General features: G+C 57.3%; 2 protein-coding genes across 6 annotated transcripts; one reads left to right on the top strand and one right to left on the bottom strand.

The window, feature by feature from the left end:
* The first annotated feature begins 867 nt into the window (after positions 1-867).
* Positions 868-18,255, top strand: IMPDH1 (inosine monophosphate dehydrogenase 1). 2 transcript variants are annotated; one of them, XM_059885438.1, is made up of 16 exons: positions 868-1,144; positions 1,523-1,598; positions 5,503-5,601; positions 7,753-7,801; positions 10,523-10,624; positions 10,769-10,843; positions 11,108-11,314; positions 11,466-11,553; positions 12,367-12,566; positions 13,184-13,274; positions 13,524-13,619; positions 14,946-15,089; positions 15,183-15,327; positions 15,878-16,021; positions 16,150-16,233; positions 17,491-18,255. In XM_059885438.1, exons 2-16 carry the CDS (start codon positions 1,576-1,578, stop codon positions 17,510-17,512), a joined length of 1,569 nt encoding a protein of 522 aa, XP_059741421.1. In that variant the 5' UTR covers positions 868-1,144; positions 1,523-1,575; the 3' UTR covers positions 17,513-18,255.
* Positions 14,521-23,452, bottom strand: LOC537848 (transmembrane protein 53-like). 4 transcript variants are annotated; one of them, XM_015470687.3, is made up of 4 exons: positions 21,784-23,452; positions 20,641-21,106; positions 19,963-20,113; positions 18,617-18,698 (listed from the first exon to the last, which is right to left on the bottom strand). In XM_015470687.3, exons 1-3 carry the CDS (start codon positions 22,144-22,146, stop codon positions 20,007-20,009), a joined length of 936 nt encoding a protein of 311 aa, XP_015326173.2. In that variant the 5' UTR covers positions 22,147-23,452; the 3' UTR covers positions 18,617-18,698; positions 19,963-20,006. The 4 variants fall into 4 exon arrangements, with proteins under 4 accessions (XP_002686992.4, XP_015326177.1, XP_024846914.1 ...); XM_002686946.6 differs by lacking the exon at positions 19,963-20,113 and having other exon boundaries at positions 14,521-18,698; XM_024991146.2 differs by having other exon boundaries at positions 18,609-20,113.
* Between the last annotated feature and the right edge of the window lie 1,626 nt (positions 23,453-25,078).

Genomic DNA, 25,078 nt, shown 5'->3' with positions numbered 1-25,078 from the left:
GTTCTATCTATTCTGTCTCCTTAAAGAAATTGCCTGAGACGAAGGACGCTTATTTTTCCTTGCCAACTCTGCTAGGTGCTCAATCATTGCTGACAATGATGGTAACAATTTTGAAAGAGGAAAAAGTATTCTTTTTAGTCAGTAGATGAACAGAGGTTTGCACACCTGTGTGCTCAGCCCCACTTCCTGGTTATAGGGTACCCCAGGCGAGGGAAAACAAGGTCCTTTTTCTTAAGGAGCCTGCAGTCTTATCTATTCCTTCCTCAGACAATGACAGGTAAGGGCTAAGGGAAACCTGTTTTCCTCCTAAGAGAATCTGTTGAACAGGTGAAGGGCTCGGTAGGCAAAGGCAGATGGATAATCTCCCAGCCTATCCTCCAGGAGGGCATGGCAACCCACTCCAGTATTCTTGCCTGGAGAATCCCCATGGACAGAGGAGCCTTGGGAGGTCCACGGGGTCGCAAAGAGCCGGACACGACTGAGCGACTAAGCACACACATCTTGCTCTAGCAAGGTAGGTCTGAGGCTGGCCGGTAGGAGGCGCTTCAAAGGACCGAGCCTCGGTTCCCAAGAAGAGGAACCGACGTAAGACGCGAAGTAAGCCCCGGCTGCGCTCTTTTTTGATTTTCCCTTGGAAGGGGCCAAGAAAAACTAGAAGGTCCGGGCAGTGGGGAAGGGGTGGAGGTCTTCTGCAGTTCAACTTCCATCTCCCAGCATCCTGTGGCGGATCCGGGGATGGGAAAGACAGGCTGAGTTTCGGTAGATGGGCTGGTGGGACAGTTTTGCCAGCGCAGCGGACTCCCTCCCCGGAGCAGCCCCGCCCACGGCACTGGAAGCCCGCCCCCGGCGCGCAGGCTCCGCCTCGGCGGCCCCGCCCCTTCCCCGGACTCGACTGGGCTGCACTCACTCCCGAGCGGTGGCCCGGGAGCCTCCAGGAGAAGAGGCTCCCGCCCGCCTCGAGCAGCGGCCTCCGCATGGAGGAGCCACGCGCTCCGCCAGCAGGGTCGGCGCCGTTCCCGGTGTCTCTGCAGGGAGGCGGAACCGCTGATGTTCCGGAGCCCGGAGCCCGGCAGCACCCGGGACACGAGACGGCGGCGCAACGGTACAGCGCCCGCCTGCTGCAGGCCGGCTACGAGCCCGAGAGGTGACGCCCAGGGCAGAGCGCGCGGGGCGCATCCGGGGCGGGCGCGGTGGCCCTGGGAACCGGGCAGCGCTGCTGGGGAGGGAAAGGGCATATCCCACCACTCAAGCCCTCTTATCGCCTCAACCTGAAACTTCCTGAAACTGGGCTCAGATGCCACACACCCGGCTTTGTTTGGGGGATGCAAGCGGGCACTGTGCCGAGGGCTCAGTGCTGAGTTGCACCAGGGAGCAGGTCGGGAAAACAACGATCCCTAAAATCTGAGCCCGGGGTCTGACCTCAACTACACACCCGATAATACCTGGTCCAAGTGGCTCCAACTCAGGGGGTTCAAACCGAACCTGTTGGAGTCCAAGTCCAACTTGGCTTACTCCTCCTTAGCTGTCTCCTCCTAGAACTATCTTCAGAGTCTTACTGTCAGGGTGGGTGTCCAGATGGATGACCCTCTCAGAGCCTGGTAAGGACACAAGCCCCTCCTCCCCCATTCACTGAGGTCTGATGAGACTGCCAGTGCAGCTCACCCCAGGGTCTCTCTTTTAAGATTCAAACCCGGCTCTGCCCTTACCCTGCTGGGGTCTGTAAGGGTCATTGGAGGAAGAGTGGAGGTGTTGATCTGGGCCCCAGGGGACTGACTGAAAAGGAGACAGTGGCTAATCTCTGGATTGTACCGCAGCTTGAAATGCAACCCACTGTCCTTCTGGTCCAGAGGATTTGGACTTCTTTCTGTGTCCCATCTGTTGGTGCTCAGCAGCTTGGGGAGGTGACCTGGAAGCTGGGTTTTTTTTTGGGGGGGGGGTGGTTGGTGGTCTGGGGGAATTAGCTCTGCCCAGGGGCTGGCCGCTATTATGTAAGAACTTTTAATGGCTTAAGGGGCTGCTGGGTGAAACTGGGCCCCTCCTGCCCCGGAAGGCTGGCTCTCTAGAATTGACTCAGTTTCGGGCACCTGCATCCTTGCCATCCTAGAAACCCAGCTACTGGGGCTCAGGGTCTAGGGTGACAGAGAGAGGCCATAGGAGGAGAGGGGCCCAGGGGGGCTGGATGGAGGCAGTGCCTTGGTTGGGGGCAGGTGTTGCAAGAGTGTCATTTTGGAACTCAGACCAGGGCCATGCAGGAGCATCCTTTCTGCAGACTGTACTTCTGCACCTGTGCTATCGCCACCCCCACCAGATTCTGAAGAGCTGGTGTCAAACCTGAGACCCAGCCAGGTGGCGTAGTAAGATTCAAAACCTGCTGGCTAGACCTCCATCTGCCGGCTCTAGTTTAGAAACTGTGGGAAGAGGACAGGGTTCCATGAGAAGTCTAGGTCTGAGGCCAGAGTTATTGCGCTCTGGCTTGAACCTGGACAAGCTAGGTCCCCTAAACAAGCTCAGCAATGTCAGTGTTAATGCTCCTCCCCACAACTCCCACAAATCTCCCCTTGGAAGTGTTTTGAAAGCTTGTCCCTTCAAAATAGCCCCAGACTAGAAAGAGACCTCCGGGTTCCCTGCCTGGATGTGGGTGCCTGGCTGGGCACCATTCCCCTCCTTTTGAAGGAAGGGCCTTGATGGGGCTTGGCCTGCTCTCCTGCTCACAGCTGATAGGTGTGGAGCCTCAGGGGACCATTGGCCCTTCCTTGAGCTGGGGAGGCCCACTGGTTGCTTGGTGTCTCCTCCCCAGGGAGGAAGCAGCTGGGGAAGATCAGGAAAAGGGAGGAGGAAAGCTGAGGGTGGGGGTGGGAGGTGGATTAACAGTCTCTGGAAAAGGACAGCCTAACCCAGGGCTGAGCCCAGCAGCTTAGAGTAATGAGATGCCCGGACACAGGTCAAAGCAGGAGGAGGTGGGGGGGGCGGTGGCGGGCAGTGGGCAGCAGAAAGGGAGTGGGGTTGTGAGGTCTGTCATGCTGGGAGGAGGACTCTCCCCACAACTCAGCCTGATGGCAGCCCTCCTCTCCTGGTTCTGAGTTCGAGGCCGGGGCAAATGTCATACTGAGGTCACCTGAGCTGGCAGACCCCAGCTGCTGTCCTGGGCCCCAGCCCTGGGGGAACCCTAGCCATCCATGGCCCACGTTGCAGGAGACAGTGACCCAGAGCAGACCACAGGGGCAGCCTGTGTGCTGTTCCTGCCATGCCCTTCTAGCTTCATCTTTCTGTGGCTAGAAAGGTGCCCAGGAAGCAACTGGCGCTGAATGGCCAGTTGCTTCCTCTAGCCAGGCTCACTGCTCTGCCTCCAGGCGGCTACTAGGAGGTCCTTATGCTGGTGCCCTCAGGATAACCCCTTTCCCCATATGGCTCAGATCCTCTGCATGAGTCTGTGAGTGCTGAGGTATCAGGTACACCCTAGGTATCCCTGGCAAGCTGGCCCCAACTCCCACTCAGCAGAGAACCCTAGCAGGCCCTCCTCAACACCAGAGGGCTTCCAGGGGCCCCCATCAGGAGCCTCCTTCAGACTCCCCAGTTGGAGAGGGAAGTTTGGGAATCTGTGATTTTTCTGGTGCCCCGCAGTAAGAAAGAGGGCACAGTGGACATCTGTGAGTCCCCAGCAGCACTCTAGCCTCATGGGCCTCATCGTTCTAGCTCTGTGGGAAGCCTCCCCTTCCCTCTCACACAGATGGAACAGCTCTGTTTTCCTGGCAGGGTCCCGGGGAGTCACTGAGGGAGGCTGGGCATCTCAGGGAGGCTCCCTTGGGCTCGGCTGCCACCACACTGGTGAGAGGTAAACAAACCCAGCCTCCAGGGCTGGGAACAGGGGGAGGACCACAGACAGCTGCCCTGCCAAGGAAAGGACAGCGTCCCTGGCCCACTTGTCCCTCATCTCACCAAGGGACTAGATGAGGACAGAGGGAGGAGAGGGTGGCATTTGGGCCTGGGGCAGGGAAGGGGCTGACATCTGCTTTCCGGCTTCTCGTCAGGGAGTAGCATTAGCAGTTCTGGTCACATGAAGGGGAAGGGCCAGCCCCAGACACCCCACCTCCTCCCATGGGAATCAACCTGCTACCTAATCTTACTACCTTCATGTAGAAATCTGGGTCTTGCTGGGCATCCAGGGCCACCAAATGTCTGCTTGCGGAAATTCTCAAGACTTCCCTAGCCTCTGTCCTAATCTGTATGTATATTTACTTGCCTAAGTCAGGCCTGTGGTTCCCCCCCACCCCCAGCTTCCCACCATGCTACCCTCCGAATAAAAGCAAACTTTGCTCTCTGGGGCTAAACCTCCCTGGTATCCACAATACTCTCTCAGCTGAGGATAACACAGGATGTCAGATTGAAGCATTAGATCAGGAACCAGGGGTAGTGCCTGTCCCCAACCCCTCCCGAACTGTAGGTTTTGCATCTATAAAGCAGGGGTGGGGGGGGAGGACACCTAATAATTGGCAATTAGTAGGAGTTGGACACGACCGAGCAACTTCACTTTCACTTTTCACTTTCATGCATTGGAGAAGGAAATGGCAACCCACTCCAGTGTTCTTGCCTGGAGGATCCCAGGGACGCGGGAGCCTGGTAGGCTGCCGTCTCTGGGGTCGCACAGAGTCGGACACGACTGAAGCGACTTAGCAGCAGCAGCAGCAGAGTAAATGTGATCATTTATGAAAAATGCCTTGTAGACGGCAGAGGGCTCCAAAGCCACACAAAGGTCAGGGATTGGCATTGTTCAGATGCCTGACCCCTAGGAATGATGCCCGGTTGTGGGGAGCAGGGTGGGGGTGCACTGCAGAGAAGGTATACAACCTCAGACTCCTGTGTGTTGGGCAGCTGCCGGCCCAAACCAGTTCCTCAGGGCTCCGGGCCCTGATTCGAGTCTGAGCCTTAGTCTTGGGGAAGATAAACCGTGTGAGAGGTTACCCTGGGACTAGGCAGCAGGGCCCCGGGGAGACTCATGCCCGCGGGGTCGGTGGCCTGGGTGGCCCGGGATGCTGGCCCTGGCGGAGGCGCTGCGGGGAACCTAAGAGGCGGGACTTGGAGCGGCGGAGGGGCCGTGTCCCGACCTGGCTCCGCCCCCTCCTCCGGTGAACACACGCCCTCCGCCGCCTCGGTTCCCAGCGGCCGCTGTGCCACTGCGGGTGGCCCTGGGCGTGCGCGCGGCGGCGGCGGCGGCGGCTGGGCCGGGCTCCGCGGGGCTCTTTGTGCTGCTGGGGGCGGAGGCGGCGGGCTCCCGAGGGAGGGGCGGGAGGAACGGGGGTGCGAGTGAGGGCGGTGCCCGGGGCCCGCCCCGCGGCTGCCGCAGCCCCCGCCCCCGGCCCGCCCAGCCCGCGGCGGCAGCGTGGCCGTGGTGCGGCGTCAGCAGCAGCAGCAGCAGCAGCAGCAGCCTCGGCGGCGGCGGCAGCAGCAGCAGCGGCGGGGCGGCCCGCGCGGGTGTTTATGTCGGGTCGCGGTGTCTCCTGGCAGCATGGCGGACTACCTGATCAGCGGCGGCACCGGTTACGTGCCCGAGGATGGGCTCACTGCGCAGCAGCTGTTCGCCAACGCCGACGGCCTCACCTACAAGTAAGCGCTGGGGGCCTCAGCCCCACCTGGGCGCGCGCACTAACGCGCCGCGATCCTCCCAGGCCCCGGCCCTGCAAGTGCGCCGCTCGCTCCTGGGTGACGCCCGTGTCCCCGGCCCGATTCGAGCCACTTGGGCTGCGGCGGGAGCGAGCGGGGGGTTGGGGGTGGGCGGGTACGGGCAAGGCCGGGCCAGGGAAGGAAGGCGGCCCGCGCCGAGAGCAGACGGACGGACGTGGCACAGCGACATCGCGGCCCTCAGTGCCATGCCCTGTTTCTGGCTAGATCCGGGTCCGGCTTGCCCCCTTCCTCTTTCCTCGGGGCATCTTGGCCGCATGAAGGGGGCACTGGGGGCGTGTGAGAACAGGAGATGTGGTTCTGGAGACTTTCCCCAGACCTTGGTCCAGGACATTCTCACTCCCAGCGTCACCACGAGGGCAAGAGTCGGTGCAGGGGGTGAGGGGGGGAGGTGGTGGTGCTCAGGCAGCTGCTTGGGTGTTGCCCCCAGGATATGCCCAGCTGGGCAGTTGGGATGGCTCTTTTTTTCCACCCTCCAGTCCAGCCCACTTTCCACGTGTGCCCCTGCCTGCCTACAAGTTAGTACTGGTGTTCCCCACTTGGCTGGAGTATTCTTTGACGATCACCCACCCAAGCCCTCCCCACCCAGGATTTTTGAAGAAGACAAGACCATTTGCCTCTGGCTTAGTGTGTTTTTCCATGGGCCCTGGGCGAGTTGTCCTGCTGGCTGCAGGCCTGGCACTAGCTCTTCTCTTGGCTGCAGGACTGTGTCCATGCCAGGAAAGAGCATCAGGACCTGGGACTAGGGTGGAGTAGGGATGCTCTGAACCAAGAGCATCCTTGCCCTGTCCCCTGCTAGCTCCTGCCTTTGCCTATAAGCACTCCTGCCTGGCAGGCTGTTTCCCTGGACACCAGGATACCCAATCATTCCTGAGGAGTGTCTCCTCTTGCTTGTCTGCGTAGCTGAGATGTGGGCCAGGCAAGGGGTATGTGTGATACCTAGAAAATGCCAAGGGGCCCAGACTCCAGCATTTCTTTTCCTGCCTCTAAGTGAGCCACAGAGGCCTCTTCACTGTACAGAAGGGCCCCCAGGGGACAGGGGCAGTTAAGATTATTTCTTTGGTGGTCTTTGATGAAGTGGGATAGAGTATATATGATATATTTTTCAGTGGTGTCTCCCAGGAACACTCCCAGGGAGTCGTTCTACACCCTGGGGCAAATTAAAGACCCCACTCATCCCTTCCACCCTGTAGCTTCTCCTTCTGGCCCTGGGGTGCCTGCTGCTTTGCTTAGTCTGGTTGGGAGTGTTCCTGAACACCCTGAGACGTTTACTTTTGGGCGTGTCTGTCAAGGCCCTGAGATTGCAGGCTCGTCAGGCCTCCTGGGCTGTGGCCCTGTGCTTTGCGGCACCTGGGCAGGCCTGTACCCCTCTTCTGGGGATTGCTGGGACCATGGCCCAGGTTAGTGTTGGCCACTGCCAGGCTTTGGCTGGGCCTCCTGTGTTGTGGTCCTAACCATAAGGCCCCTTCCTCTTGTTTCCCATCCCAGACCGTGTCCGTTGGTTGCTCCAGTCCAACTGGGCAGAGCGTTAGGGATGCCTGCTCTATTGGCATGTACCCCGTGCTCAGCCCCCTGGGGTCCCTTGGTGCCATTCTGAGCCCTGTGTGACTCAGCAGCCCCAGCACTGGGCTGAGCAGCTTGCTCTGTGCTGTGTGGTGTTCATGCTGGGTGGCGCTCCTACACTGTTCTCAGGTGCCTTCCGTGTTTATTTATCATCTCCCCGCCTCCAAGACTGAGAAGTTTTCAAGGGCAGACCCTGTATCCACTGGGTGCAGCCTTATGGGAATGTCTGGGTCCCTTGATGAACTCTGAGCCCTAAAGGCAATGGGTGTTTGGGGCTAGCTGCCCTGGTGGCGCCCCAGGACTACAGAGTTTGTGCCACGTTTGGCTCTAGCTCTCTGGGCTGAGGTTGACAACTATCAGGGGGCACGAGGGTGGTTCAGTCCTGAACAGGTCACAGGGTTCAGATACTCGGCTCCTTTCCCCAGCTACACACTGCTTCCCCTGGAGTGGCAGGCCCTGCCCCTTTCAGGAACCCCCTCCTCACCCAGTAATGCTCACTTCCTTTCTTCACAGCGACTTCCTGATTCTCCCAGGATTCATAGACTTCACAGCTGATGAAGTGGTGAGTAAAGGGCGAGGGGCTGTGTGTGTGGTATAGTACACCGATCTCTGGCTCAGGGGTGTGGGAGAGAGATTTTTCTGGGGAAGGTGGATGTAGCCATTTGTGCTGTGGGCAGTGGATTATGCCTGATGGGTTAGAGGCAGTGATGGGGATTCAGTGGGATCCTGAAAGGTGGGTCTGGCCTGGGGCCTGCAGTGAAGTTCAGAAAGGCCCAGGGAGGGTGTGGGGTGGATGAAGGTGTGGCTGCTTTATTACTTACTGGATTTCTTCTGAAGTGCTAAACAAAGATACCCTAGAAGCCAGTAAAATTATGGAAACTTTGGAAGAGGTGGACAGACTTGTTTGTGGATCCATGACTTAGATGAACTGGTGAGAAGATCTGAAGAAGTTAGATTGTGGTCTAATACAAGGAAACAATGCTTCTCTTAACCGGTGGGGCTTAGAAATAAACCGAGTCAATGACCAATATCCTTTATACTATTAACATGAAAAGTGAAAGTGAAAGTGAAGTCGTGTCTGACTCTTTGTGACCCCACGGACTGTAGCCTATCAGGCTCCTCCGTCCATGGGATTTTCCAGGCAAGAGTGCTGGAGTAGATTGCCATTTCCTTCTCCAGGGGATCTTCCCGACCCAGGAATTGAACCCGGGTCTCTGGCATTGTAGGCAGATGCTTTACCGTCTGAGCCACTAGGGAAGTCCTACTATTAACATATGACAACCCAAATTTCCCTGGTGGCACAGTGTTTGAGAATCTGCATGGTAATGCAGGAGACACAGGTTTGATTACTGGTCTGGGAAGATTCCATACGCCTCAGAGCAACTAAGCCTGTGCACCACAGCTACTGAACCGGCGAACCACAACTACTGAGCCTGTGCACCTAAAGCTGTGCTCCGCAACAAGAAAGGCCACCGAAATGAGAGGCCCTCACACCACAACGCAGCGTAGCCCCTGCTCACCACAACTAGAGAAAGCCCATGTGTAGCAAGGAAGACCCAGCACAGCCAAAAAAAAGTTTTTTTAAATAATAAATAAAATTTTAAAAATACGCAACAACATTATAGGAGCCAAGAGGCTAAATGCTAATGGGTGTTAGTCATTTCATGGAAAAGTTATCCTATGATGAATTAGTATGCATTTAAAAAAAAGTTTTTCTGTTGCTGTTATCATTTATATTTATTCAGGTTTGATTCTTATGGAACGCCAGAGGGCCTGAGTGTGCCCAGATCTTTTATATGTTGGGGAAGCTCACATCCAGCTTGTGTAGTCAGTGCTGACCCAGACAGATTGTTAAGGGGACATTAGGACTATTCTGGATATTCCCTTTGTGATAGCAACCTGGAAGCCTTCTTGGTTTGGCTGTTCAGTTTCACAAAGTGAAAGTGAGCAGCCTGGCCTTGTGCTGGTGCTTCCCTGGTGGCTGAAATGGTAAAGAATCTGCCTGCAATGCAGAAGTCCCAGGTCCAATCCCTGAGTCAGGAAGATCCCCTGGAGAAGGGAATGGCAACCCCCTCCAGTACTCTTGCCTAGAAAATCCCTATGGACAGAGGGTCCCGGTGGGCTGCATGGGGTCCACGGGGTCGCAAAGAGTTGGACACAGCTGAGCAACTAACACTTGACTTTGTCCCAGATCCTGGGCAGAGTGCAAGGAAGAGAGGGATGGAAGAAGCCCACTGGCCATCAAGGGTCTCCTTCCTTTGGTCTATGTCAGGAGGCTGTGGCTCTTCTGTGCTAGGATAAGCGAGGACAAGGCAAGTTTTCTAGACTGCAGGCCCAAGGTTCTCGGCCTGACTCTGGGAATAGACTGTAGGGGTCCTTGAGTCTCCAGGAAGTTATGTAGCAAAGTCTGTGTCTGGGGGTTTGGGGGGCTAGGATCCACAGCTGTTAGCCTGAATCTCGGAGGCGTCTGCAATCCAGCCTTATCTACTGCTCACAGGCAGATGCTTCCTGAATACCCTTGCCATCTTGACCTCTCCTTTGAGCTATGGACAGGTAGTCACCTTCTCCCCGGATGGGCTGCCTAGTAGACTCCTTCCCATGCCTCCATCTCACCAGGCCCCAGAATCGCCCACCTGGACCCGTCAGCAGCCTCCCTAGTGGTCTCTCTGCCTAGACCTTGTCACCCAGAATCCCGTCTTCACATTGGAGCCTGAGCGAACTCTTTGAAACACAAATCAGATCATGTCTTTCTTCTTCTTGTGGTCCTCCAGTGGCTTCTCATCGCAAAATCGAATCCAAGCTCCTCCCCAAGGCTTTCAAGGCTACACATCCTTGCCCCCCTCCCCTCCCCGTCTCTCTCCCTTCCCTCTACTCTGCTAGCTTTTTCTTTCTTAAATGCACCTCAGGGAGAACTGGAATCAGAGGCAGGGTTTCACATACAGTTCCCTTGACCTGGAAAGACTCCTGGACTTCTACTTGACTAGTTTCCCTTTGTCATCCCCTCAAGAAAGGTTTTACCAACCACCACATTCTTCCTCCAGTGGTCATTCTGCCTCTTGCTTTTCTTTGGAGCCTTCACCCCAACCAGAATCATCTTGGATATGTTTCGTGAGTGTCATTTTTCTTTCCAAGTAGAATGTAAGCTCCAGAGGACGTAGCAGAGACCTCATTCGCTTTGCTCACTGCTGTATCCCCAGGGTCGGTGCCAGGCACACAGGAGCTCAGTAAGTGTTTGTTGAATGAATGATAACACTTTTCACGTAGACCATGTCTCCACCCTCAGGATCTGACTTCAGCCCTGACTCGGAAGATCACACTAAAGACGCCACTCATCTCATCCCCCATGGACACTGTGACGGAGGCTGACATGGCCATTGCAATGGCTGTGAGTTGGGCACGTGGGTGGAGACCCCAGGGCCGGGAGGACTGAGCAGGGTGGGCCGGACGTCAGGAGGAATTGGAATCAGAGGTGGGGTTGGCAGAGTGAGGACGACTGGCTGACTCTAACTGTACTTCCCTTCTACCCCAGCTGATGGGCGGTATTGGTTTCATTCACCACAACTGCACTCCAGAATTCCAGGCCAATGAGGTGCGGAAGGTCAAGGCAAGTACCAGGCCCATTCCCAGGAAGAAGATGCCCTCTGGTGGTCCCCTGCCTCACAGACCCTCGCCCCTCCCCAAACCTCCATTGCCAAGTCTGTGGGCCCGTGCGCTCCCTGGCTGATTCCTGCGGGGTCTTGTCTGCCCTTCCAGTGAGGGCACAGGGCTCACTGGCTTCCTGCCCCAGTACATTCTGTCCCCTGTGGCCAGACTGTACACCATCTCCAGCTTTCTTCCAGCCTTTTCCTTCCCCTGTCTCTGCCCTCAGAAATTTGAACAGGGCTTCATCACGGACCCCGTGGTGCTAAGCCCCTCGCATACCGTGGGTGACGTGCTGGAGGCCAAGATCCGGCATGGCTTCTCAGGCATCCCCATCACTGAGACGGGCACCATGGGCAGCAAGCTGGTGGGCATTGTCACCTCCCGAGACATCGACTTCCTTGCCGAGAAGGACCACACCACCCTTCTCAGTGAGGTACCTATGGGGCAGGGAGGGTATGGCTGGGGGCAGAGAGGACCCCAGGTCCGGGGCCTCAGGCTGGTGCCTGTGACCAGGGACCAGAGGGAGGCCTGGCTCCCTTCTCTCTCACCTGCCAACCTGCAGGCAAATGTTCCTGGCCCCACAGGTGATGACCCCACGGAATGAGCTGGTGGTGGCTCCAGCAGGTGTAACATTGAAAGAGGCAAATGAGATTCTGCAGCGCAGCAAGAAAGGTACCAGGGAGCAGGTGGAAAATACAACCCACCTCCCCACCCCCGCCTCCCATCAGAGCCCCCTTTTGCTTCACAGCTTTGCAGGTTGTCCCTGCAACCAGGCTGGGGACAGGTCTGAATAACCTCAGACTGGAGCATGATTCCTGAGGTCTCTTTCCTGGCTTAGGAAATCCCATCCCTTATTTGGCGTCTTCACAGTATGTTTCTCAAAACAACTCGTTCTGTGAAACGCTCATCATGAAGAAAGGGCACTGTGGTCCTAGAAAGCCAGAGAATGCTTCTGTGTCCCCATCTTGCATAAGGAATGGTTCATTACTTTATCAAGGGCTCTGAGAAGTCCTGCAGTTAAATTCATTTGCCAGTGGGGTAGTTGACATAGTATTCATTAGGCCCCTATGGGAGCCACTGGGAAATGCCCCCGTGGCCCAGGCTGGATCGTCCTCAGGGGTGGCAGTGGATGGGACATATGTTCCCCCCGGCAGGACAACCTCACGTTTGTGCCCTGGCTAGGAGGTTTTGACCACTGTGGCCTGTGGCCCAGCAGGTGAAGGGCTGCCAGTGCGCAGGGGCTGCCCACGGAGCCCGGCCTAGCCACAGGGCAGGAAGAGCTCCAGGAACTGGGTTTCTTTGCTTCCTGTTCCCTGGGCAGAGGGCCAGGTCCCTAGGAACACTTCCTGGGTGGGTGCTGTCACCTAGTGGTGGCATTGGGTACTGCAGGGGAATCTCTGGCCTGGTCTATTTTCATCCTCATTACCCATCCTACCCGACCTCCAGAAGCCTGCTCTTCCATCTCACTCCTGCGTTCCTTGTCAGGAAAGCTGCCCATTGTCAATGATCGAGATGAGTTAGTGGCCATCATTGCCCGCACTGACCTGAAGAAGAACCGGGACTACCCCCTGGCCTCCAAGGATTCCCACAAGCAGCTGCTGTGCGGGGCGGCTGTGGGCACCCGTGAGGATGACAAATACCGCCTGGACCTGCTCACCCAGGCGGGCGCTGATGTCATAGTGCTGGTAGGGGCACTGCCCTGGAGAAGGGGCTGTTCAGTGGAGTCTACTTTGGAAGACCCAGCTTCACCTCTAATTAAGCCCAGTGTCAGAACTGGGAGGGTCACTGGGACAGCTTAGAACTAACTGAGGAGCCGCCTGGGGCACTCTGCATGTACATAACATGACCTTGATGTTTATCGCGCTCATTGAGTTCGATGGCTCACCAGGTGCCGCACTAAGAACTTTATGTAGGTGAATTCAGTTAATCCTCATTGATTATAAAGCCCATTTGTCAGTTGGGGAAACTGAGCTTCAAGAGGTTAAGTAATTTAGTTAGTGAGTTGGTGGGAATAGAATGTGACTCCAGGTCCCATCTCTTTGCTGTGAGGACTGGTCCATATTGTGGGTATGAAGGGGCTTTGTCTGCTGTGCAACTATCCATGAGTAGTACTTACCCTCTGGGAGAGAGGCAAGCCCCTTTGAGAATCTGCTGAGAGTTGTCTAGTGACTGCCCAGAAACAGACAGGGGCGCATTCTCATAGGGCTTTCATTGGTTTGTCCACTCAAGACTCCCCAAACCCCCCTCCCTCAGTGAGGGCCCTCAGCCTCCACCCTCAACTTTCCTGGTCCCCTTCCCACAGGACTCATCCCAAGGGAACTCTGTGTATCAGATCGCCATGGTACACTACATTAAGCAGAAGTACCCCCACCTCCAGGTGATTGGGGGCAATGGTGAGTGCAGGGTCCCTGCTCACATCCTGGCCCTCACCCCCTCACCGTGTAACCTCTCTGTGTCACTTGGCATCCTCTGGTGGTGGCATTGCTCCTGGCATGGGAGGTTGGGGGGGGGGTGCAGGAATGGGCTTTGGTCACAGTAGGTTGGTGGGGGGTGGGTATGGACTGGAGTCCCAGGACGCCCTTGGGCAGGGCAGGGGCAACCCATCCTGACACTCTTCCTCCCCTCTGACTGCCCCTCCCCAGTGGTGACAGCAGCTCAGGCCAAGAACCTGATTGACGCTGGTGTGGATGGGCTGCGTGTGGGCATGGGATGCGGCTCCATCTGCATCACCCAGGAAGGTGAGTGTCAGGAGGAGCGTGAGTGGCTGCACTTCGAACGTCCCCCAGCCTTTATCAGGCCCCAGGGCCTCACTCTCCTGCCACGAGTGTGTGCAGAGCGCTCACTCAGCCAGGCCCCTTCCTGGGGTTCAGGAGTGACCCAGGCTCAGACTGACTGTTTAGCCCACTGACTTGTGGGGAGACAGGTATCCGAGGAGGTGACTGTAAATTTTTGGTGTGTGTCAGTCTGCTTCTCGGATTCTGGTCTGGGAAGCCCAATTGGTGGGCCCAGGACTGAGGTATTTGGTCCCTTTAGTGAGGGTCATGTCTCCCAAATGCTGCACGACCTGTTTGGTCTTTAAGCCTCTGCTTTTAACTGTCTGGGCTTCCCTGGTGACTCAGATGGTAAAGAATCCATCTGCAATGTGGGAGACCAGGGTTCAATACTGGTTTGGGAAGATCCCCTGGAGGAGAATATGGCAATCCACTCCATTCCACCTCTGTATTAGCTGATCCCTGAGGTAAGATGTAGGCCTCTTCTATAAATTAAGGAATGTTAGTTGAGCACCTCGGAGAAGGCAATGGCACCCCACTCCAGTACTCTTGCCTGGAAAAATCCCATGGACGGAGGAGCCTGGTAGGCTGCAGTCCATGAGGTCGCTAAGAGTCGGACACGACTGAGCGACTTCATTTTCACTTTTCACTTTCATGCGTTGGAGAAGGAAATGGCAACCCACTCCAGTGTTCTTGCCTGGAGAATCCCAGGGACGGGGGAGCCTGGTGGGCTGCCGTCTATGGGGTCGCACAGAGTCGGACACGACTGAAGCGACTTAGCAGCAGCAGTTGAGCACCTGCTGTGTGTCGGGCGTTGTTCTAAATCTTGGGGATGTGAAAAGAAAAAAACAGAGGTACAGGCACAGGAGACTTCTTTCCTCCTTTATCTAGCTTTGCATCCATTCCCTAGATATGTGCCGGTTTCTTAGAATTCTCACTTAGAAATCAATACTTAAGAGTCTTGGACAATGAAACTTAAAGAAATACAAACCAATATCCCAAAGGAGGCTGTGAGTACCTAACCCTAGTAATGGTGAGGGGTAGCTAGTGTGTGGAGAGAGGCGAGGCTGAGGTCAGTACTGATGCAGCCGCTGGTGTCCCCATAGGGCTCTTGTAGGTGAGGAGGTGCAGGTTCCTGGAATGACATTTACCCTACTGCTGTTGTTATTTTTATTTGCCATGTGAACATCCAGAGCAGTCCTTTTCCCCAAGTGGAGGTAAGGCGCAAGAGGCCTGTCCTTGGCCCCTATTGCTGTTGACACTGTTGACACCTGTCTTGTGTACCGTCCCCAGTGATGGCCTGTGGTCGGCCCCAGGGCACTGCCGTGTACAAAGTGGCTGAGTATGCCCGGCGCTTCGGGGTCCCAGTCATAGCCGACGGCGGCATCCAGACCGTGGGGCACGTGGTTAAGGCGCTGGCCCTCGGAGCCTCCACAGGTGAGGGGGCCGGTCCGCTGGGGATGGGGCAGGCCGGCGAGGGGTGGTTGGAGGGCCCAGGGGCTAGAGACCCTGACCCCCCAACTGCTGCAGTGATGATGGGTTCCCTGCTCGCGGCCACCACGGAGGCCCCCGGCGAATACTTCTTCTCGGATGGTGTGAGGCTCAAGAAGTACCGCGGCATGGGCTCGCTGGACGCCATGGAGAAGAGCAGCAGCAGCCAGAAACGCTACTTCAGGTGCCTGCCCACCCCACCCCTCCCCAGCCTTGGGCCAGCACATCGGCCTCCAGTCCTTTAGGTCTGCACCTACCCTCTGACTTCCCACGGCGGCACCCAGTCTCCATATTACAGCTTGGAAACCGAGGCACAGGGCAACGAGTCACAGGCCCGAGACAGTGCCGGGGCCACAACTAGCAACCCACGCTTATTTGCGCTGTTGCACAGAGAGTAACAGCTTTAGGAGTCGTTCTGGGGCTTCCTCGGGGGTGCTGGTGGTAAAGAACCTGCCTGCCAATGCAGGAGACATAAGCAACAGAGGTTCGATCCCTGGGTCGGGAAGATCCCCTGGAGGAGGGCATGGCAACCCACTCCAGCATTCTTGCCTAGAGAATCCCATGAACAGAGGAGCCTGGAGGGCTACAGTCCATGGGGTCGCACAGAGTCAGACACTACTGAAGGACTGAGCATGCCTGCTGGCTAGTAGCTCCTCTGCCAGTACCCTCGAGAGGTGGAGTGGGGTGCCCTGAGCCCTGGGCAGTGGGGCTCAGTCTTCCTGCCCTCCACGCAGCGAGGGGGACAAGGTGAAGATTGCGCAGGGCGTCTCGGGCTCCATCCAGGACAAAGGCTCCATTCAGAAGTTCGTGCCCTACCTCATAGCGGGCATCCAGCACGGCTGCCAGGACATCGGGGCCCGGAGTCTGTCTGTCCTGCGGTGAGTGCGGCGACTCAAGGGCCGCAGGTGGGAGGCGAGTGGGAGGTTCCTGGCACCCCCCTCGCTTCCTTTCTCTGTCTCTCCTCCCTGCTTGCTGCCTCTGACCGGTGCCATCTCCCCGCTGGCAGGTCCATGATGTACTCAGGAGAGCTCAAGTTTGAGAAGCGGACCATGTCGGCCCAGATCGAGGGCGGCGTCCACGGCCTGCACTCGTAAGTGCGGCGGCTTCCTGGCCCTGGCTGGCTGGCCCTGGGTCGGGCAGGCGGGGCCGTGGTTCAGAGGCTGAGCCGAGGTTTCAGGGATGGAGGCTGCAGCAGGGTGACCCCAGCACCCTCTCCTTCAGGGCCTGGCCCACCCTGGAACCCCGCCCTTTAGCCCCCCATGCAGGCAGGCCCTCCCCTCCCCTCGGTGGTCTCACCCCCCAACCCCCGAGCTGGGCACGGGAGATGTGACCATTTGTCCCTCCCAGCTTCCCAGCCCTTGCTTGCTCAGAAGCTTGGTGGCTGGTCGCAGGGCTGGCGGTGCTGGGCTCTCGCTGGTGGTGGCATCAAGCAGGCCAGTGGAGGCTGGGGGCGCAAGCCCTTGGTAGGGAGAAGGGCAGAGAGACCGATGCCAGAGCTGGTGCTGGGGCGACCATGGGTGGGGGTAGCGCTAGTTGGCAGCAGTAGTTGCAGGCATGCAGCCCCGCCCTGATCGAGAGGGCCCGTCCCCCCAGGCAGAGGCGGGCATCTAACCTGTGTCTCTTTCTGCCCCATCCTCCCATAGCTATACCTTTCTGCCGTGTAAGTAACTGCGCTGCCCGGGGCCAAGCGTAGAGTAGAGCAGGGGGCAGTCTGGGTGGGGCCTGGGCTGGGGTGGGGGGCGCTGGGCTGGAGGTGGAGCTGGGGTGTCATCATGGGACTTGGACCCTAGGACTACATCCTGGTGGGGGCAGCTGGCCTTGGCCTCCCCTGCAGGGGAAGTGTCCCTTCCTGGGGTGCAGAGAGGCGTCCCTGACCACAGGCCTGAGGCTGTCCTGTCTGGGACCGGACCCAGTGACCACAGGGGGCTCAGGCCACTGCGCCTGCATGGGTGGGTGGAGATGTGAGCGGCAGAGCCCCGGCTTGGTCTGACCTCTTCCTGTGAGGATGGGCCGTGCTGTCCTTAGCCACCTCCACCCCGGCCCTGAGGACAGACCCTCCACCAGCTGTGGCCCGAGGAGCATGGCTGTCTCTGGGCCTGGCCTGGCTCTTCTGGGAGCCTTGGCCTGAAGTGGATGAACAGAGGCACTGGGCTTGCTTCCTGTCTCTTCCCACCCCCGACCCCCCACCGTGGCTGAGGGGCAGGGGCTTCAGCAGCAGCTTACTGCCTCCCCTGAGTCTGGGGGCCACCTGGCAGCCCAGGGCCAGCCTGGGCAAGGGGCTCTGGGAAGGCGGGGCCCGCTTCCCGCACGCCCACTCTGGGTTTTCGCTCTGCCTTTGTGCCCGCAGTTACGAGAAGCGGCTGTACTGAGGACGGTGGTGCCGGCGGCCGAGGCAGCGGAGGAGGCGTGCCCCAGGGCTCGGCTTTGGGCGCAGCCTCCCTCCGTAACTGAGCAGTCCTCAGACTTGCACTGCTGCTTCCCCGGCTCCTTTTCCAGGGAGAGAGGCGGGGGTGGGCCCTGAGTGTCCACTGCCCTTCCTTGGGCCTCCCCCTGCCCCCTACTCCCCAGCCCCAGTCCCCTCCACCCCTGCAGAGTCAGGACTGCTCCTGGGCTGGCTTGCCCTGGGAGTCCTCCCAGGTTCCCCGTTCTTCAGCACCCCTCTGAGCCCAGCCAGCCTGGACTCTCAGGCCCTGTGCCTGCCTCAGGTCTTTCTCGCTGCAGCCTGCTCCGGCCCGGCTCCCACCCCTGGGACCAGTGGCCCCTCCTGGCTTCTCCCGTAGGGCACCCCCCCACCCCAAAAATGGTGCTCTCCTGGCCTGCCTCCGGCCCCTTCCCAGGCTGCTGCGCCCTCAGCAGGCCTGACCTAGGCCGGAGGGAAGTCTCTGCCCCCTTCCCCTTGCCAGGACTCCCCAGCCCTGCTCCTCAGGCTGCCCGTCCCTGGCCCTGGGGAGGAGGCTGCCCACCATTCCCGACTGGCCCCCATGCCCGGGTGTACCGTCCCTGCCCTCTCCTCTCAGCTGCAGTTGAAGGCTTTAACTTTGCACACTTTGGGGGCCACAGTCGCGTCATTGTATGTTAAAATAATCTGAATAAATCAAGAGGTTTCAGCGCCTCTGCTGTCCTGTCTCCGTCCCCTGTCCACTGGACTGCTGGCCCCCATCCCAGTGGGGAGCTGGAGCCCAGAGTGCCATCAGAGCCGGGCTGCGGGGGCCACAAGGCCGAGCCTCCCCAGGAAGGTGGCGAGGGTGCTGCTGTACTCCAGGGGGTGCTGGCGCAGGTGGGCCGCATGGCGCGAGGTCTCCCAGGCCTGCACCCACACCGGCATGCCCAGCCGCTGCCAGGCGGCCAGCAGCTCCTGCAGGCAGGCACTGTCACAGAGGGGATCATCCAGACTATAGTAGACAAGTGTCGGGGGCCTGACGGGTGGCTGCTGGAACGCGGCCACCGCAGCCTCATAATGCCGGATGGTACAGCTGGGACACAGGTGGAAGTAGAACATGGCTGTGGCCCTGACCACTGGGCCCAGGGCCTGTGGCTTCATCAGCTGAGACACACCTGTGGGTTCCAGGAGGAGGAGGTTAGCACCTGTTGTCATATGCGGCTCAGGCCCTGCCTCCTGGGAGTGGGGGACAGCACTGACACACGGACTGCTTAGGATCCCTAGAGCTGGGGGTCCTGGGACAGAAACACTGCCTTCTCTGCCTTTGTTGTAGTTGGTCAGTGGGCACCCAGCTGTCCTGCCTGGTACAGACCCCATTCTGGGCAGAGGCAAGGAAGGTGGCCTGGGAATGCTTTAGTGACAGGAAGGAGCAGAGGGCAGAAGGCCCTAGTTGTGAGTAGTGGAGAGCTGGAAACAGCCCCATGACTGCCAGGGAGAGGTGGCCTCAGCCCACACTTGGCCTGCTGGTCCCTGCCCTTTCCCAGGCCATTCCTAAAAGAGCCACGTGGTCAGGACCCAGCCTCTCTCTCTGGTATTTTCCAGCTTTGTGACATCTTCAGGGACGAGAAGGAAAGATCAAGGTGGTAAGATGTTGGGTGGGTTCAGAATTGGTTCAACAACTGCTCCTGGAGTTGCAAAGTGACCGGGTCATTGAGGGTCCCCTGAGGCCTTATGCCCTGGAATCTGCGGTCTTGGTGAGCACCTTGGAGTCTGAGGTGACCTGACTGGGTGGGAGAAGGAAATCCAGGTACCCGGGGATGGTAAAAGAGAAGAGAGGATGGACCAGAACAAGGCCGTGTTTCACAGATAGTCTTGCACATTGCTTTACAAAAACCATACAGGAAGCAGTTTGACCAGCAATTGAAAAGGCAAAGATCTAAGGGTTTTTAGAGAAATGCCAAGTCACTCTGCATCAAGGGTGAATTCTCCTTTTGAGTTAGACCTAACTGGTCAATTAGAACTGACCCATGGGATGTTTTTTTTGGTTGTTGTTTAGTCGTTAAAGTGAGAATGTTAGTCGCTCAGTCCTGTCCAAGTCTTTGTGATCCTATGGACTGTAGCCCGCCAGGATCCTCTGTCCATGGAATTCTCCAGGCAAGAATACTGGGGTGGGTAGCCAATCCCTTACTCCAGGGGATCTTCCCAACCCAGGGATCTGACCCAAGTATTCCACATTATAGGCAGTTTCTTTACTAAATTGTGTCCAATTCTTTTGTGAGCAGTTACTTTGTTACTTGAGGTATGTTAGTTTGGTCCTTTAGAGGAAGGAAGAGCACAGTGGTCCTGAAACTAGTGTGTAACAGAAACCACCTAGATCTAGGACCCACAGGCCCAGGCTCCTGGAAGTAGGATTCAGCACGAGGTGATTCTGAGACTCACCAAAGTTTCAGAATCACTGTTTTGGAGGAAACCCGTGCACCCAATCACAGTTGGCTCTTGAACACTGCAGGGTTTAGGGGTGCTGACCCTTCACGCAGTTGAAAATCAGAGGTAACTTCATACTCGGGCCTCCATATGTGCAATTCCACATCTGCAGATTCAACCAGCCTCAAATTGTAGTGCTATAATACGTATTTACTGAAAAAAAACCCCATATAATGGACCCACATAGCAGTTAAAAAAACCCTGTTCATGGGTCAGCTGTACATGATTGCTGAGACTCTTTCCAAAGCTTGTGTCGCAAGAAAAGAATTTCAAAAGGCACCACACCTATTTCATGGTCCCAATGTGGGGATTATGTGAGTATATATGGAAAGTTACAGGTGCTCAGTAAATTAGTCTTAATACAGGCTGGAGTTAAAGGCGTGCCAGGTTGGACCCAGGCAGCACGCTCACTCTGGGTTGTATTTTCAACCACAGTGGGGAAGGCCCAGGTGGGACAAGACGACCGACACTCCAGGTAGGAAGGCCACATCAGGTGGGACGGTCAGAGACTCGAGACACCTCTGGGACACTTAGATCACAGGCCCATTGGTCAGCAGACCTGTCCATCCACCTGGAGTCCAGCCTGGCTTGTGTGGCCCAGGTGCCCCCTCACCCTTGCCCCAGTACACTCACCCAGCGCCATGCGGTCCAGGCTGCCCACCACCAGGCTGTCGAAAATATGGCCCTTCAGGCGCTGGGCCACGCTGCCGTGGCGCCCCAGGTCCTGGCCCATGAGCAGGAGCATCTGTGCAAAGGTGTAGCCACCCAGGGAGAGTGCGTGCACCACCAGTGGGCGGCTGGCCAGGGCCCCAGGCCCCTGCAGCAGTGCCAGCACGTGGGCAGCCCACCTCAGGCCCTGGCGTGGGCACAGGAAGTGGCTCAGCGCGCTCTCCACGGCCAGCACGTCGAAGCCGCAGGCCAGGTACAGCTGCAGGTACTTGCCCTGGGCAGCTGGCCTCGCCCCCAGCCACGGCAGGAGCAGGAGCAGTGGGCGGGGCCCTGGAGACCCCGCTGGGCCCGGCCTGCAGTACAGGTGGATGGAGCGGGAGAGCTGGGTCACCGTCACATCGGCGGGGAGCAGCGGGGCCATGGCCGCACCCTGGAGGCCATAGGAAGGAGGAGTGGTAGGTGGGCCTCCGCTCGCCCCCGCGTTTCCTCCACACACATCCGCTCTCAGATGGCTGCGGCTGCGGCTGGGATTAGCTCTCAGAGGGCCCTTTAAGCTTCTGCGGTTCTAATGCTCTTCCGGGAGCTGGGCAGTCAGCCCGGAGAGGAGGGGTCAATACCCCAGCTGCCCTCAATCTCTCCCTCAATCCCTTGTCCACCCCTGCCCTCCGGCTCTCCTCATACCCAGGAGTGGGGTCTGGAGAGGAGGAGGGACCAGCCACGGGGAGTGGGGGTAAGGCAGCATCTCCCTCGACTCTTCAGAAGAGCATTGAATTCCCACCCCAGCCTCTCTGATTGCCTCTCTGCTTTACACGCACACCATTTGGAAGTTGAGGGGCCAAGTCTATCCACCCCAGCCTCTCTGATTGCCTCTCTGCTTTACACGCACACCATTTGGAAGTTGAGGGGCCAAGTCTATCCACCCCAGTGCACTTCCAGCAGCCCTTCTGCCATCAGCTGAGGGGAGTTTGGAGTCAGAGGGTAGTACCAGAGTCAAAGCATGCAGGCCCCCCTACCCCATAACCTCTCCCGGGGCCCTGCTCCCTGACTCCGCTCCCCATACCTACTGTCCTCAGGGCAGCGCCCCTCGCCTGCAGGATGTGGACTCACCTCCATCAGCCTCCTTTCCCTTCCCTGCCACTCAGCTCCGGAGGGAAGGTGGGAGGGGTCTGTGACTTGGGAGACCTTGGTCCCCAACTTCCTGCTCCACCCCTGGGAGACCTTGGTCCCCAACTTCCTGCTCCATCCCCCACCCTTCTTAAGCACATTGGCAACATGAGCTTCTGGGCTGGGAGCCAGGGTATCTGGCTCACAAGTCAGCGACATCCCCAGCCCAGATAAAAGTCTGGGAGGAGGCATGTGGGTTGCAAGGTGCAGTATTCCCCTGGGACAGGTAGGTAGAGACCAGCCTTTCCTAAGTGCCTCTGCCTCAGTTTCTCTGCTTGTGATCCTAACCAGGGAAAGAGGAGCCATCCACAGGCACCCCAACAGCTTCTTGTCTTTTTATCACCCCCCAACACACACACACACACACACACACACACACACACTCAGCAGCGGCTCCACCTCACCCTTCACTTTTCAGGGCAGGCTGACCTCAGGATGGCCAGGTACAGGGGCTGCCCCAGGCAGGAATCCAACTCAGGAGACCTGGTCTGCACTGAGGATTCCCTTTGAAGTAGGGTGATCGGAGGCTCCACGGTGGGGGTTGGGAGGTGGGGTTGGTCTGACATGCTGTCAAGGTAGGTAGGCAGTTTCTCCCCAGGGAAGAAAAGCGAAGTCCACACTAGAGCATCAGGGGCTGAGCGGCTGGCAAGGAGGAGGGAGCCAGGAGGAGATGTTGCGTAAGGACCTGGCTGTGACCTTACACGTCATTCTCCCACCCCATGTTAACCTCTTACTCCCCACCCCGCCGCTGCTCTCGGTGGGAAGCGAACGAATGAGAAGCGAAACGTGTGTCTGCACTGCGGAGTCGGAGCTTCAGGAAGCCTATTAAGGGGAGGGGTTTCCTTCGGACCCCGCACCACCGGGAGTCCTGCTCCTCGATCCTCGCCGTTCTCCAGGAAGGACACTGCTCCTCCCACCGCTCCCCGTGGTTCACAGTGCTTCCAGCTCCTTTCCGTTCTTCTAATCTCTGGGAAAACCTAGGGACAAGAAGTAGGAAGGACTTTTCACGGTGGAGATGCTGGGGCGAGAAGAGGGGCGGGGCAGAGGGTGTTCCCTGCCCGGGGATGGGGGGACTCCCGCGTGTGGATGCTTTAGGAGCAGTGTGACACAATATCCAGCAGGTGGCACCAGAATCCATCGACCTGCTGGACCCCAGGGAACCAGAGTGGGGCAGTTTCCTGGGCGACGGGCAGCCTTTCAGAAAGCCCTGCCCTTGGCAACCGTTCCCTGGTTGCCCGTGTCCCTAGTAAATATTTGGTTTCTGAAGGACAGGCTGGGGGTTAAATAATCTAATCTCAGAAAGGATAGAGGCTGGCTGAGGATGAGAGAAGACTCGAAAGACCTGTTCTCTGCTGTCATTTTGCTAAGGACAGGTCACTGCGGCAGGTGCATCCCACCCTCAGCTGTACTGTAAGGCACTCAAATGTATCCCTGTGTTGTGGATGGGGAGAATGAGGCTCAGAGAGACAAAGTGTCTTGCCCAGGTCACCAGTAATGAGAGGTGTGCCCGGTTAGGAAGCTGGACCTGCCTGGATGACCCTTCCCTTCCACTGCACCTCCCGGTCCTGTGTGAAGGGTCCAACCCCACAAGAGAAGCTGGCGTAGGGGGTGCTTCTGGGGCCCAGACCTGTTGGGAGAACAGGAGAGAGCAGTGAAGAGAAGCCCACCCCTTCCAGCCCAGCTGTTCTTGCCTGGTGTGGGTGGGGTAGTTCTCTATTCAGGGCTCCCTCATCTTGTAGGGCCCCTCTGTCAGAGGACCGCACAGTTGGAGGGGAGGGGATTTAGGGCTTCTTGGGGGTTATGTGAACCCTCTAGGGAAACCAAAGACAGGTGACTCTCTAAGCAGGACGCAAAGCTGGAGCCCAGGACTATTCTGGGGAGAAGAATCAGGAAAGGATGCTTCAGCAGCTGTGCAGAGGAGAAAAGCAACTTCCGCTGGGTCAAGGGACAGAGACTGGGGGACTTCCCTGGTGGTCCAGTGACTAAGACTCCAAGCTCTCATTGCAGGTTCAACCCATGGTCAGGGAACTAGATCCCACATGCCGCAACTAAGACCTGGTGCAGCCAAATAAATAAATATTGGCGGGGGGAGGACAGAGATTGGGAGGATTCAGTTCAGTGATCGATTCGGCTCTCACTGCCTCGTGATCTCGTATCTCTGCCTACTCCCCATCTCCTTCAGGATACTGAGTAGGATCTCATGCTGAACAGAAGCAGCACCCCAACTTCTGACTCTGTTGTGTGTCCAATGAAACAGAACCAATAGGACATATATACACAATATTTATTTACGCCTGAGAACTGGGAGAGCCATCCAGCCTGAGTCCAGTTCCAAAAGCAGGAAGAGATCTATGTCTGAGTTCAAGGACTTAGGCAGAGGGAGCAAATGCTCTCTTAGCCTTTTGTTGTCGTTGTTCTCTTCAGGCCTTCAGCAGATTGGATGAAGCCCACCCCCACTGGGAAGGACAATCCACCTTACCCATTCTTGCAGATTCAGGTGTTCATCCCATCCAGAAATACATGCACAAACACCCAGAATGTGTGACCAAATACCTGGGGACCACATGGCCCAGTCAGGTTAACACATAAAATTAATCACCACACTCCCTCACCGTCCTCCCAGACCTGGTTCTCCTTAAACTTGCCCCATCTCAAAAAATAGCAATTCTATTTTTCTAGTTGCTCAGATAAACAAATAATAACAACCCGCATCCAAACTGTTGGAGCCACCCTCAATTCCTACACCCCATGTTTAATCCATCAGCAAATCTTGTCTTCACTGTATTCATAATATATCTTCAGTCTGACCGTTTCCTCCACTCTCTCCCATAGCAATGCTGGCCCAGGCCATCACCATCTCTTGCCTGGGTTCCTGCAGTGAGCTCCCGTTCTCCCAGCTGCCCGTGTTGTCTCCCTACAGAATCTTCCCAACACAGCAGCCAGGTGATTCTTTTATTTTTTAAAACAGTTTTTATTTTATTTATTCGGCTGTACCAGGTCTTAGTTGCAGCATGAAGGATCGTTAGTTGTAGCATGCAAACTCTTAGTTGTGGCGTGTGGAATCTAGTTCCCTGACCAGGGATCGAACCCGGGCCTCCTGCATTGGGAGTGCGGAGTGTCAGCCACTGGACCACCAGGGAAGTCCCAGGTGATTCTTTTAAAACATAAGCCAGCGCAACTCATGCCTCTCTTCAAAGCCTTCCAGAGGCCAGGCACCCCTGGTGCCAAAGTAAAGCCC

Source organism: Bos taurus, chromosome 4, assembly GCF_002263795.3.
Source record: "Bos taurus isolate L1 Dominette 01449 registration number 42190680 breed Hereford chromosome 4, ARS-UCD2.0, whole genome shotgun sequence".
Taxonomy (NCBI): domain Eukaryota; kingdom Metazoa; phylum Chordata; class Mammalia; order Artiodactyla; family Bovidae; genus Bos; species Bos taurus.
The sequence above is the reverse complement of the archived record's forward strand: the minus strand, read 5'-3'. Positions and strand labels throughout refer to the sequence as shown.

What these genes read in the sequence shown, in the direction of transcription:
- LOC537848 (XM_002686946.6), bottom strand. Translation starts at nt 22,146, where the DNA reads ATGGCTCCTCTTTCCCTGGTTAGGATCACAAGCAGAGAAACTGAGGCA. An exon ending in GGGAAAGGAGGCTGATGGAG is followed by an intron (nt 21,107 to 21,783) that starts GTGAGTCCACAT and finishes TATGGCCTCCAG; the next exon opens with GGTGCGGCCATGGCCCCGCT. An exon ending in CCTGGACCGCATGGCGCTGG is followed by an intron (nt 18,699 to 20,640) that starts GTGAGTGTACTG and finishes TGGAACCCACAG; the next exon opens with GTGTGTCTCAGCTGATGAAG.
- IMPDH1 (XM_059885438.1), top strand. Translation starts at nt 1,576, where the DNA reads ATGGATGACCCTCTCAGAGCCTG. An exon ending in GCCGACGGCCTCACCTACAA is followed by an intron (nt 5,602 to 7,752) that starts GTAAGCGCTGGG and finishes CTTTCTTCACAG; the next exon opens with CGACTTCCTGATTCTCCCAG. An exon ending in TCTGCAGCGCAGCAAGAAAG is followed by an intron (nt 11,554 to 12,366) that starts GTACCAGGGAGC and finishes GTTCCTTGTCAG; the next exon opens with GAAAGCTGCCCATTGTCAAT.